This window comes from Bombina bombina, chromosome 5 (genome assembly GCF_027579735.1).
Source record: "Bombina bombina isolate aBomBom1 chromosome 5, aBomBom1.pri, whole genome shotgun sequence".
In the NCBI taxonomy this organism is placed as follows: domain Eukaryota; kingdom Metazoa; phylum Chordata; class Amphibia; order Anura; family Bombinatoridae; genus Bombina; species Bombina bombina.
Genome location: NC_069503.1, coordinates 572739893 through 572753029, shown reverse-complemented (window position 1 = coordinate 572753029; position 13137 = coordinate 572739893). Strand labels below are relative to the sequence as shown.

The window sequence follows — 13137 nt, the reverse complement described above, 5'->3', positions numbered from 1 at the left end:
AATCCAGACAATCACATTGTCTGATTTGCAAAGAATTTATTTGCATATTATGGTGGAAAATAAGTATTTGGTCACCTACAAACAAGCAAGATTTCTGCCTCTCACAGACCTGTATCTTCTACTTTAAGAGGCTCCTCTGTCTTCCACTCATTACCTGTATTAATGGCACCTGTTTGAACTTGTTATCAGTATAAAAGACACCTGTCCACAACCTCAAACAGTCACACTCCAAACTCCACTATGGTGTAGACCAAAGAGCTGTCGAAGGACACCAGAAACAAAATTGTAGACCTGCACCAGGCTGGGAAGACTGTATCTGCAATAGGCAAGCAGCTTGGTGTGAAGAAATCAACTGTGGGAGCAATAATTAGAAAATGGAAGACATACAAGACCACTGATAATCTCCCTCGATCTGGGGCTCCACACAAGATCTCACCCTATGGGGTCAAAATGATCACAAGAACGGTGAGCAAACTTCCCAGAACCACATGGGGGGGGGGGACCTAGTGAATGACCTGCAGAGAGCTGGGACCAACGTAAAAAAGGCTACCATCAGTAACACACTACACCGCCAGGGACTCAGATCCTGCAGTGGCAGACGTGTCCCCCTGCTTAAGCCAGTACATGTCCGGGACCATCTGAAGTATGCTAGAGAGCATTTGGATGATCCAGAAGTGGATTGGGAGAATGTCATATGGTCAGATGAAACCAAAGTAGAATTGTTTTGTAGAAACACAACTCGTCGTGTTTGGAGGAGAGAGAATGGTGAGTTGCAACCAAAGAACACCATACATACTGTGAAGCATGGGGGTGGCAACATCATGCTTTGGGGCTGTTTCTCTGCAAAGGGAACAGGACAACTGATCCGTGTACATGAAAGAATGAATGGGGCCATGTATCCTGAGATTTTGAGTGCAAACCTCCTTCCATCAGCAAGGGCATTGAAGATGAAACATGGCTGGGTCTTTCAGCATGACAATGATCCCAAACACACTACCCGGGCAACGTAGGAGTGGCTTTGTAAGAAGCATTTCAAGGTCCTGGAGTGGCCTAGCCAGTCTCCAGATCTCAACCCCATAGAAAACCTTTGGAGGGAGTTGAAAGTCTGAGTTGCCCAGTGACAGCCCCAAAACATCACTGCTCTAGAGGAGATCTGCATGCAGGAATGGGCCAACATACCAGCAACAGTGTGTGACAACCTTGTGAAGACTTACAGAAAACTTTTGAGCTCTGTCATTGCCAACAAAGGATATATAACAAAGTATTGAGATGAACTTTTGATATTGACCAAATACGTATTTTCCACCATAATATGCAAATAAATTATTTCCAAATCAGACCATGTGATTGTCTGGATTTGTTTCCACATTGTGTCTCTCATAGTTGAGGTATACCTATGATGAGAATTACAGGCCTCTCTCATCTTCTTAAGTGGGAGAACTTGCACAATTGGTGGCTGACTAAATACTTTTTTGCCCCACTGTATATTCCTATACACATAATAATCTAACAACTACTTTTTGATAATGTTCCTTTTTCCCTTGGGTATTTAATTGTTTTGCTTCTGTGCGGGTTTAGGAAAAAGCCGTAAACATATAAATTTCCTAAAGTTTATACAATCAGAATCTTAAAAATTTAAATATTTTCAAATGTATTTAAACAAAAGCACTGTACACCTTACAGGTATTAAAATACACCTGGTAAAAAAAGTCAAAAAATAAGTCAGGATAAAAAAATCATTACTTCATTTTTTTTTTTAATGTATTCAATTAAAGATAATAACTAATGCACATAAATAAAATCATAAATTGACCCCTAAGTCATTTAAATAAAATAATTTCCTCCTTACTGGATGGTAAGAACAATTTTTTTTTTTACTTTCTATGGGGCCGATTTAACATGCTGCAAATGCAGCTGTTTCCTTGCGAGCCTTCAGGAAACATAAGTTAAGAAGCAGCGGTCTTAAGACGGCTTCTCCTTAACTCATCCGCCACCTTGGGATGATTGACAACCCCTGCTAGTGGCCGATTGGCTGCAAATGTGCAGAGGGCAGAAATGCCAGAAATGCTTGTGCAATGTTAAACGCCGAGAGTTTATGCTGTCGGCATTTAGCAATGTCGGGCGGAAATGATCCCCTGGCCCCTATATATCTTTATGACTAGATGCTATAGAAGTTAACAAAAGCCTCTGATTTTTGTTGCTACTACCAGGTAGGAACTCTTCAGCCACTGTAGCATCTACGTTTATTGTGTCAATGATGAAGAATAACAACAAATCTTAAATCCATTTTACAAGGAATTTCTCATGTTACTAACAAGTAACTCATGCAGTATTTGCTGACTTTTATAATGTTACTGAGTTTCAGCAACAAACAATATATATTCTTTTGTTTTAAAGAAATTGGGTGTGTTGTAATAGAAACGTTTATGTAAATTATTAGAAAGATTGGTTGAGGCCTTTACAACCCTTTTTTCTGAAAAGACCTACTTTTTGTTTTGACTCTATTACAATATCGTGTTTTTGGACTGTTTCCCATACCTGTGACTGTATTTTCAGCTCCTTGATAAAAGCTCTATTTTTAGTATAGGGCCAAAAAGTTCTCTGCAGTCACAATCCAATTTCAATTGGCTTTTCAACATCTTTTTAAATGTAATGCCTTAAGGCATTGATAACGCTCCAAAATGGACTTTTAGAAATCTTTGCAATTATTCTAAGACTATTTGGAATCATTCTATTATATTGCACATGTGCAAGAAATGGCTACTGGAGACATTGCAGATTTGTATTAACATACATAGTCTCGATTCATTAAAGCTCTATTTATCATTATTGTATAGGCTGTCTGCAGTGGCCAGTGCACACATTTACACATGTATACGTTAATTTACATATAAATATGTAATGAGTATATGATATCCTTTACAAATAAGGGGTCTGCAGGAAAAGTGAAATCAGGACCCCAACAAAACTAAGTCTAAGTCGCACTCGCACTGTCATGATTGTTTCTAATGGTACAGGTGTCTTCATAACCAGCCTTTAAAGCAGGATTGCATTAGTGAGTTCAAAAGAAGCCTATTGCAAACCAATTTGAATGTTATAAAATAGTGGGATAGGGTAGCGCAATAATTCATACACACTCTATATCCACTCACGATAGCCTGTCTCCTTCCTAGACAGGGAAAGAATAATATGGCTAAACACTGGGTGTGAGAGCACTAAAAACATGTTACTTTTATTATCTAAATATAGACTCAAATGTCTAAAAATAGCATAACCAATATATATCAATGGGTATAAAAAAATTTAAAATGGGGACGTCTCCACAAAAAACAGAAATATTAGTCCAATAAAAAATTTTGATATAGGTATGAAGCTGAAATAACATTGTAAGTCTGTTACAACATTAATTAACCAAAAGAAAACAAAGAAATGGGAAGCGCTAAAAGTTAAGGGTTAATGGACTGATAATATCTTATATGTTTAAAAGCCAGTAGATTTAATAAAACAATAACACTCAATAAAAAAATATGTTGTGACCACAACAAACATAAAATATACAATAGGCAAACACCAATATGTATAATAAATGTACAGCAAGTGTCCCTGACACAAGACAGGCGGGACAATAAGAAACTGCCGACTCTCAAAAAACAGCACCCTTCATGTGAGGAGCAGATAAGAGAGGCGATTGGAGAGGTTATGCCTAGACCAGCCGGTATCACGAGGAGACCGATTCTGCTGCACAGTGGCCTTATCACGGATGCTAGAGGGACACCATGCGCTCAAACCAAAATCCCTGCACTGACACAGCAATTTGGAGATCTATGTGCCCAAGGAGGGTTTGGGCACCTTCAGGTTGGCGCCATTAACTTTGCATCCTCTGACATGGAGCCTACAGGGCTGTTTGCGGTGTCACTCATGGCTCTGCAACTGGCTGAGAAGAGCAAAAGGCTTGCGGTTAGTGCCACAGATATCAGGGAGGATACCGGAGCTATGTTGTGCAACGCTGATCGCCCGACACGCTCATGTAAGAATCCTACATACACTGACACCGGACACTTACCGTTTACTAAACCGGGCTGGTTTTTTGAAATGATAATCCTCACCCAATCTCAATTAGTGCCTATATTGCTTTTGGGGGCCTTTAACCTACGGGCCGTTGTGCAGTGTGGGAGTTGGGTCCGCCTGGGTATTGGTTAGAGTGGAGGCTTTTGCCAAGATGGGTATGGAGGCAAGCTGGGGCTGGATTGCCCTTCTTTCTTTACTGGTGCCTCCTGGATGCCTGCGTATGCCCAAGGAAGTAACTGCTAACTTGGACTGTTTTGTAATGTCTCGGGCAGTCTAAAACACCCCAAGTATCCCACGCAATGTATCCCCAGTCACTGTAAACTGCAGCATATATGGCAAACTTTATTATACATGCTGTTTAACTGCTCTTAGCTACAAGATGGCAACCGCCCGAGGTGTATTAACCCTTCGTGACTGTTAAGTTAGACTTCTCTGCTCTCATTTCTGCACCTCATTTGCTGCTGAAGCTAGACTCCTGTCACATGGTTCACCTAGCCGGAACTTCCCTACTGAACTCTTGCTGAGGCTAGACTTTTGTAAAGTTTAGACTAATGTAGCACGTAGATATAGTTATATAAATGATATAATACTGTTGAAAATGCATATTAACTGTCTGCTGTGATGATATTACCTCTTTACCGACCCTAAGCTTGAAGTATACATTGTGCTCTCATCTTTCTACCCTTGTACTAACAAACATGCTTAAATCACATAGGACAGAGTCTAATATTCCCAAGTACTACATTGGTATGTAGGGTGGCTGAGCTAAGTGTCTAATGTACAGCTGGATATAATCTTGTTTTTATGGTCATGGGATCCCTTCACTTGAACATTCCCAAGCTCCTAACCTTAAACTACCTACACCTATTTTAGGCTTCCCCCCCCCACCTTTCCACCGCCTTCCCTATATACATAGCAGTGCTTATCCGCTGAATCTCCCTTCCCCCCCCCTATGTATCTCAGCCCAAAAGTGGCTGACATGTATGCTCATTCTCCACAGGCTGACATCTTTGACTCAACTAATCTATCGACTGTTATCTATAGCACTGTGGAGATTAATCGTTAATAGTATAACAAAAAATGAAGTTATATTCTATCTCGCCTAAACTCTTGTCTATATTCATGCTAAGATTGGATATGTATTTATCTTGTCACATATGTATTTTATATTTTTTCTTTTTTTCTTTTTTGTTCTCTAATAATGTCAGTTTATAGACAATGTTTTACTCACTCTGTTGTAACATTGGCCTCAGGGCGAATCTTGTTTGTGAATATATATTCTAACTTCAATAAAAAAAATATTTTCAAAAAAAAAAAAAAAAAAGTAACAAATATGTTTTTATAAAACTGTGTTTTTCCTTTGCGTGACTGTACCTCTAGCTTTTAGTACCCTCATACCCAGTGTTTAGTCAATCCATCTGAATGTGCCTTCATACATGCTCAGCCCAAATACATTCATGACAATCGATTGCTTGCTCCTAAATTATTGAACTCTCGGTCACAAAGGTGCGATCTGATTTAAGATTTCAATAATTTAGGCTAAAACACTATGAAATGCACTGCTATAAACATCTTTGGATTTAGTGTATATGAAGGTGAATACCCTACAAAACCTGATCACAAAGGCACAATCTCTTTTTATCATCTTCTATGCAGATGCAATGTTGAGATTTAGCGGATTCACACTTTATAGTTTCAGTACTGTTAAAAATCTTGTATAAGAAGATATTATAAGTCGATGTAATAGAACCCATAGTCTTCATCTTGTTTTAAGATCACGCCAATCCGGAAACAGTGCATTTACAATCAATAAATGTATATATTGTAGCAAATAACATTACTATAGCGATTTAACAATTATGCTCAGTATGCCCATCATGCCAAGATACAAATTGCATTCAAATGGTTTAGCAGACTGGTGTTTAGATAATACTTAATAATAGTTAAAACTGTATTTTTTTTTTACTGTTATCTGTATCTTTTTAGGTATTGCAGTAAATGGGGAACTTATTGGAAACAAGAAAACAAAAAACTCTTCATTGTCATCAAATGAAACCTACTTTGGAAAACTTGGTATTGTTAATAAAGAAATGGATTTGTACATAGAAGTGAATACTCGGTTAATCACCATTAATAAGGGCAACAAGAAGATGTCTTTCTCTTGGCTTGAAACCGCATCTATCAGTGAGGGAAGGTAAATACTTTTTAATTAAAAATGACAATTGCTGAAAATATAAATATAAATTTATCCTAAAAGCTACTATATTTAAAAAAAAATTGTAAAAAATAATAATGAGAGAATCAAAAATTACACATATTACTGTTTTATAGCTTTTCCCATCTAGTCTCCTCTTATAAGAAGACAAGCAAATAAATGCGTTTATATAAAACAATGGAATGGATAAAGCAGTGTTGAAGAGTGAAACTTTTTGTCTGAGATGCAAAACAAAAATATAAACAGATAGAACCTTGACATTATGGTGAATTGCTTACTTGTTTACATTAAAATAATTGTCCTCATATGCTTATGTACAGTAGGTTGCAGACTGTTATGTACGCGTACTGGGCAAAACAATTATTTTTTTATCCCATACCTACTTTGTACTAAAACCTCAGTATTCATTTATACTATTAAGTGATACCATCAGTACTTATTTAATATAGATACCAGTGTTTATTAATTGTCAAGGGGTCAAACAGACCTTACATTAGGCATATTTTGTTTTCCTCACAAATAGAGCCCCCATATGAAAATGTTTATAATAATATAAACCTAAACAGACATATGAAATATTATAGAACTCTACCAAGAGAATTGATAATGTGCATTAAGAACAATTTCTTTATTTTCTATGTGACTGTTTTAGCCTAAATGTGTTGATCAACAAGAAAAAGAACATGCTAATTTCTATGGGAGAAGGAGGAACATTTGTAATTATTCTACATAAGGTTTGGATAAATCATCCTCTGCACAAGGATTTCTTGGGATTTTATACCTTGGACAACCATATGTTTTCACAAAAAGCACATGGACTTCTAGGTAAGGAAGTGTTTAAGTCATATTTGGATTAGGAAATGCTTCTCAGTTTACCAGATAGTATTATTTCTCTTGTGAGATATATAAACCCCTGGAGATACTTGCATCTTTTAGAATAAATAGTATGTATATCCCTTGTAGTGTGTCATGTAGTGTGTGCCACATAACTGTCACGGTGAGATTTGCCACAAAAAAACTATAGTTAAAAATGCCATTTAAAGTGTAATAGAAAAATATAACAGATAGTGTGAGTTAAAGGGTATTATACATACTGTACATATAAGTGTCCAAATAAAGTAAGTATCTACATGGTCATTCGGAGTAGGGAGAAAAAGGAGCCCCTCTCAGATATTTGCCCTTTAAATCTAACTAAATATATCAGCATTTTCCAACATTAACTTTATTATTTGCCAGATCCTATTTATACTCTTTTCAACCATTTGGAAACTTTTTTCAGGATGCCCATGTACACTGTTGAAAAAAACACATATACAAAGTATGAAATAAAGATATTTTATCAACCTGTTGAGAACAATGACTCACATTTTATTAATCATATAAGAATATTTAAAGTAAAAATATGTGTTATGCTTAGGGAGACTAAGAAAAATGGTTTTACTGGTACTTGGTACCAAACAGGTTGAGAAACACTGATTTAACATAATTCTGATTTTAAGCATATGTTGCATTTTCTATTCTACTTCCTTTTTTTCTGTTAGCACTAAAACATCTCCTGCTTATGGGAAATACTTTACAATTCAAATGTGACCATTACCAATATGAAATCATTTATCTACCACCCCCAATTGCAATTAAATGCAAATACCTAACCACAACTCTATTTGACTCCTACAACTCTGGACCCCTCAAGCAGCAACTAAAAAATAAACTTTAATTTTATGCCGGGCGGATAAATATGTGCAGGATATGCAAATATTATCTGAGTTGGATTGGAACATTCTTAACAGATTAGGGAACTTTTTGAATCAGAAATCTAAATTAGAACAAAATTTTGCCACTATTGCAATGGTGGTCTTCATTTATCATCCTATTATTTTCAAATATCAATGTAGTCTTTTATCAAAAATGTTTTTTTTTTTAAATTTTATTATTATAATTGTTTTTGCTACCTGACAAGTCCTCAAAGCCCAACAACAAAACATATAATCCTTATTAATTATTGAAGCAATGCTAACCTTAGTAATATTAGGAGGCAGAGAGTATGTCACATTTGTTATCCAGGTGCCCTGAGTGAAGCCTGTTGGGTAAAATGCAGTTATGTTCTTGCAGTCTTAAAATCTTTAAGCAAGTTAAACAAACCTTTAACCAGTCGTTCATTCCTTTTATCAAGAACACATTGTTATGTTATCACATAGATATTGATTACATTAAAAGAACAGTAAACACTACAATTGTAATGTAAAATGCTTAATTATGCATAGTCAACCGTCTCTGCAATGTACTTTTATTATTTATTTTCCCCCCTTTTCATGTAACTTAAGTATGAAAATTGTGGATTCCTGAAAAGTGAGAGATCGTATGGCAAGTTTTACAACAGCCTCACCTTGTCACATATACTGTATGTCATGATTTGCAGCGTGTTGTTGTATTACTTCTGCTAAAGCCAAACAATTGAGATTTTTTTGACACTAACAGGTCCAGACTGATTTCTCCAAAGAAGGAAACTGGGGTGGAGTTTGACCACTGAAAAACAATTGCAGCAAACCAGGAAATAATGTGTTTTTATTCACCTAGATTATGAGTTTTGCGTTCTTGTTTTAAAGTTGAACAAATGGCCATTTCAGCGTAGAAAACCAGAATGCAGCCATTATAAGTCTTGTCAGTATAGCTATACCTCAAGCATTTTAGCCTGTAACGCAACGTCAGTCCCGCACTCAAAAAAATTAAGTTTTTGTGTGGGATTTCCATAGCGCTACCATTACAAGTTTTGTGGTGAGGCTAAAATGCTTGCGTTATAGCCTATACCAACACGATCCGTTCAGCAATATGAGACCAGTAGTTATGAGTTTTGCGCCACAAAACAGTTACACAAAACTCATAACTAAAATGTTACAATGTAGACTAACAGCCATAAACTACCTATTAACCCCTAAACTGAGGCCCTCCCTCATCACAAACACTATAATAAACTTATTAACCCCTAATCTGCCGTTCCTGACATCGCCGCCACTAATAAAATTTATTAACCCCTATTCCGCCTCTCTCCGATATTGTCACCACTATAATAAAGTTATTAACCTCTATTTCCCTGCACCCCAACATCGCCCACACTATAATAAAGATATTAAACCCTATTCCGCCGATCCCCGACAACGCCGCCATTAAATAAAGTTATTAACCCCTAAACCCCTGACCTCCCACATCACCGCCACTAAATAAACATATTAACCTCTAAACCGCCAGCCCCCCACATCGAAAAAACTAAATTAAACTATTAACCCCTAAACCTAACAACCCCCTAACTTTAAATTAAAATTACAAGATCCCTATCTTAAAATAAATAAAAACTTACCTGGGAAATTAACAAAAGCTAAGTTTAAACTATATATTAAACTAATATTACTATTATACTAAAATTAAAATAACTATCCCTTAAATAAATTAAATTACACATTAAAAACCTAACACTACTAAAAAAAATTAAATCTACAATTACAAAAAATAAAAAACACTAAATTACAAAAAATAAAAAAACACTAAATTACTAAAAATAAAAACACTAAATTACAAAAATTAACAAACAATAAATTACAAAAAATAACAACCCCCCCAAAATAACCCCCCACAGCCTACAATAAACTACCAATAGCCCTTAAGAGGGCCTTTTGTAGGGCATTGCACTAAAGAAATCAGCTATTTTCCCTTTAAAAAATACAAAGACCCCCCAACAGTAAAACCCACCACCCAACCAAGCCCCCCAAAATAAAAAACCTAACTCTAACAAAGACCTAAGCTACCCATTGCCCTGAAAAGGGCATTTGTATGGGCATTGCCCTTAAAAGGGCATTCATCTCTTTTTCATTGCCCTGAAAAGGGCATTTAGCTCTTTTAAGAACACCCAAACCCTTATCTAAAAAAAATCTAACCCCCTATGATCCACTTACAGTTTTTGAAGTCTGGACCTCCAGGCGGCGAGGTCTTCATCCTACCAGGCGGAATCTTCTATCTTCATCCAGGCGACATCTTCTATCTTCATCCCGGTGGTGCGGAGCGGGTCCATCCTGGAAGACATAGGGCATGGAGCATCCTCTTCATATGGTCGCCACCGTACACTGAATCTTCAATGAAAGGGAGCCGTTTCAAAATGGCGTCCCTTGCATTCCTATTGGCTGATTTGATTTTTTTAAATTCAAATCAGCCAATAGGATGAGAGCTACTGAAATCCTATTGGCTGTTCAAATCAGCCAATAGGATGAGAGCTACTGAAATTCTATTGGCTATTTAAATCAGCCAATAGGATTTCAGTAGCTCTCATACTATTGGCTGATTAGAATTTCAAAAATCAAATCAGCCTATAGGAATGCAAGGGACGCCATTTTGAAAAGGCTCCCTTGCATTGAAGATTCAGTGTATGGTGGCGACCGTATAAAGAGGATGCTCTGCGCCGGATATCTTTAAGGATGGACCCGCTCCGCCGGGATGAAGATAGAAGATGACGCCTGGATGAAGATAGAAAACGCTGCCTGGATGGATGAATACCTCACTGCCTGGATGAAGACCTTGCTGCCTGGATGTCCGGACTTCAAAAACTGTAAAGTGGATCGTCGGGGGTTAGTGTTAGGTTTTTTTTAAACTTTTTTTGGGTGTTTTTTTTTTTTAGACTAGGGTTTGGGCGTTCTTAAAAGAGCTAAATGCCCTTTTCAGGTCAATGAAAAAGAGCTGAATGCCCTTTATCAGGGCAATGGGTAGATTGGGTTTTGGTTAGAGGTAGGTTTTTTATTTTGGGGGGTTGGATGGTTGGTGGTTTTTACTGTTGGGAGGTCTTTGTATTTTTTTTAGAGGTAAAAGAGCTGATTTATTTAAGGCAATGCCCTACAAAAGGTCCCTTTAAGGGCTTTTGGTAGTTTATTGTAGGCTAGGGGTTTTCTCCAACATTGGTGTGTCCGGTCCACGGCGTCATCCATTACTTGTGGGAAATATTCTCCCCCACAGGGAAAGGCAAGGAGAGCACAGAGCAAGAGCTGTCCATATAGCTCCCCCTCTGGCTCCGCCCCCCAGTCATTCTCCTTGCCGCTCTGAACAAGTAGCATCTCCACGGGGATGGTGAGGAGTTTGTGGTGTTAGTTGTAGTTTTTTATTCTTCTATCAAGAGTTTGTTATTTTAAAATAGTGCTGGCTTGTACTATTTACTCTACAACAGAAAAGTGATGAAGATTTCTGTTTAAGAGGGCTATGATTTTAGCACAAGTAACTAAAATCCATTACTGTTACCTTGCAGGACTGTTGAAACCAGAGAACTTCAGTTTGGGGTAACAGTTTGCAGACTCATCTGCTTCAGGTATGACTAGTCTCCTTCTAACAGCACAGGCTAATGCTAGATGACAGTCATTTTTCCCCTCAGCGAAAACGGTAAGCCATTTTTCTTTCACCTCAGTAAAAAAGATAACAGGCTTCCCCTTTTTTGATTTTTATGCTGGTAGACACTGTTAGGGGCCAAATCGATTGGTTTTTATTACAATATGATGGCAATTGAAATGTTTTATAAGCTCATTTACACTTGGGGATGTTTTTTATTGATCTGGCTTGCTTTAGACACCTAAATCTAGTCAGGAAGGCCCCTTCACTCTAGTGTACTGAGGGAGGAGGCCTCATTTTAGCACTTCAGCTACGCAGTAGATTTTAAGGCAGTGCATGCAGTCTTATGTGAGAGGGTCCTGTGGCTCAGAAAGTGACTCCAGAAGGCTTATTTCTGTGGATGGTTGACCCCTAAGGAAGGTAAAAAGCTACAGCATGCTGTAGCTGGGATTGTGGTGTATAAAAACAGTTAAATCCAACATTTAGCTCCGGTTTGCTTGTTTTAAGAGCTAGCGTCTCCATATTTGCTGTGCAATACTTTCTAAGCATTAAGACACTGGGGTCCAAATTTAATAAAAATCGGATATTGCCTTCATAGTTTTTTGAACATTCAGAAATAAAGTGTGTCATTTTATTATTTAAAGAGACAGTAACGGCGGAGCTGCGCCGTGCTGGAACATGGCAGCAGAGTGAGAGAGCTCCGTTGTTGTCAGCCCATCAGAGTGCTTATACGAATGAATCTGGGGACAGAAAAGCTGTAAATTGAGAGCAGAGACACTGTGGGACATACCCGGCTACTATTGTGGCAGCAGATTCAGAGAAATCACAGCCTACTAGCAATCAGGAGTGAAGAGGTACGGGACAGCGGGCGCCATCTTGCCACAGCACGCCTTAGTAAGATCGTGACAAGACCCGACGGAGATCTCAAAGCTGCCTCTCGAAACTGCTTGCCGATACCTCAGACCCACAGCTGATTCTGCAAGGAGAGGTGCATGAAGGAGGAAGATCTAAGGGGCAGTCAAGTTGCAACGAGAGCGGTGTTACGAGGCCTACTCATCGTGTACGCAAAGGTACCCGGGGACATTGCCAAAGGGGAAACCCCTAATTATATCTTAGATTTATACATCTGAGACAGTGAGGAGCCCAGTGGGGTATCTGGACTAATACCACAAATAACCAGATCCACAAATCAATGCAGCTATACTTACAAACCACAAAAACAATCGACCCCCCACGTGAGTGCTGCCTATACTGTATAACACCCATATCTACTTGCCAATCATACTAGAGGCTACATCAAAGGCCCTAAAAGCTTAACATATAAGCTCCCGTACTTATACTATCATCACCCTACGGAATAGACCCCATTATAACGGGCAAGGATAGCATTAAAAGACCAGGCCTCTCCATCACCCACGTGGAGCACCTCAAACCACGATAACACTCGCATAGAGGAAGCGGCAACAGCATACGGACACAGGCCATTCCCCTATATG

General features: G+C 38.1%; 1 protein-coding gene across 1 annotated transcript in view; it reads left to right on the top strand.

The window, feature by feature from the left end:
* The window catches only part of LOC128660591 (inter-alpha-trypsin inhibitor heavy chain H3), a 372698-nt gene that overhangs the window by 345009 nt on the left and 14552 nt on the right, over nucleotides 1-13137 (top strand). The window contains exons 19-20 of the mRNA XM_053714518.1: nucleotides 6055-6262; nucleotides 6936-7108. Of these exons, the coding sequence (XP_053570493.1) occupies nucleotides 6055-6262; nucleotides 6936-7108 (381 nt within the window). The remainder of the gene's footprint in view (nucleotides 1-6054; nucleotides 6263-6935; nucleotides 7109-13137) is intronic.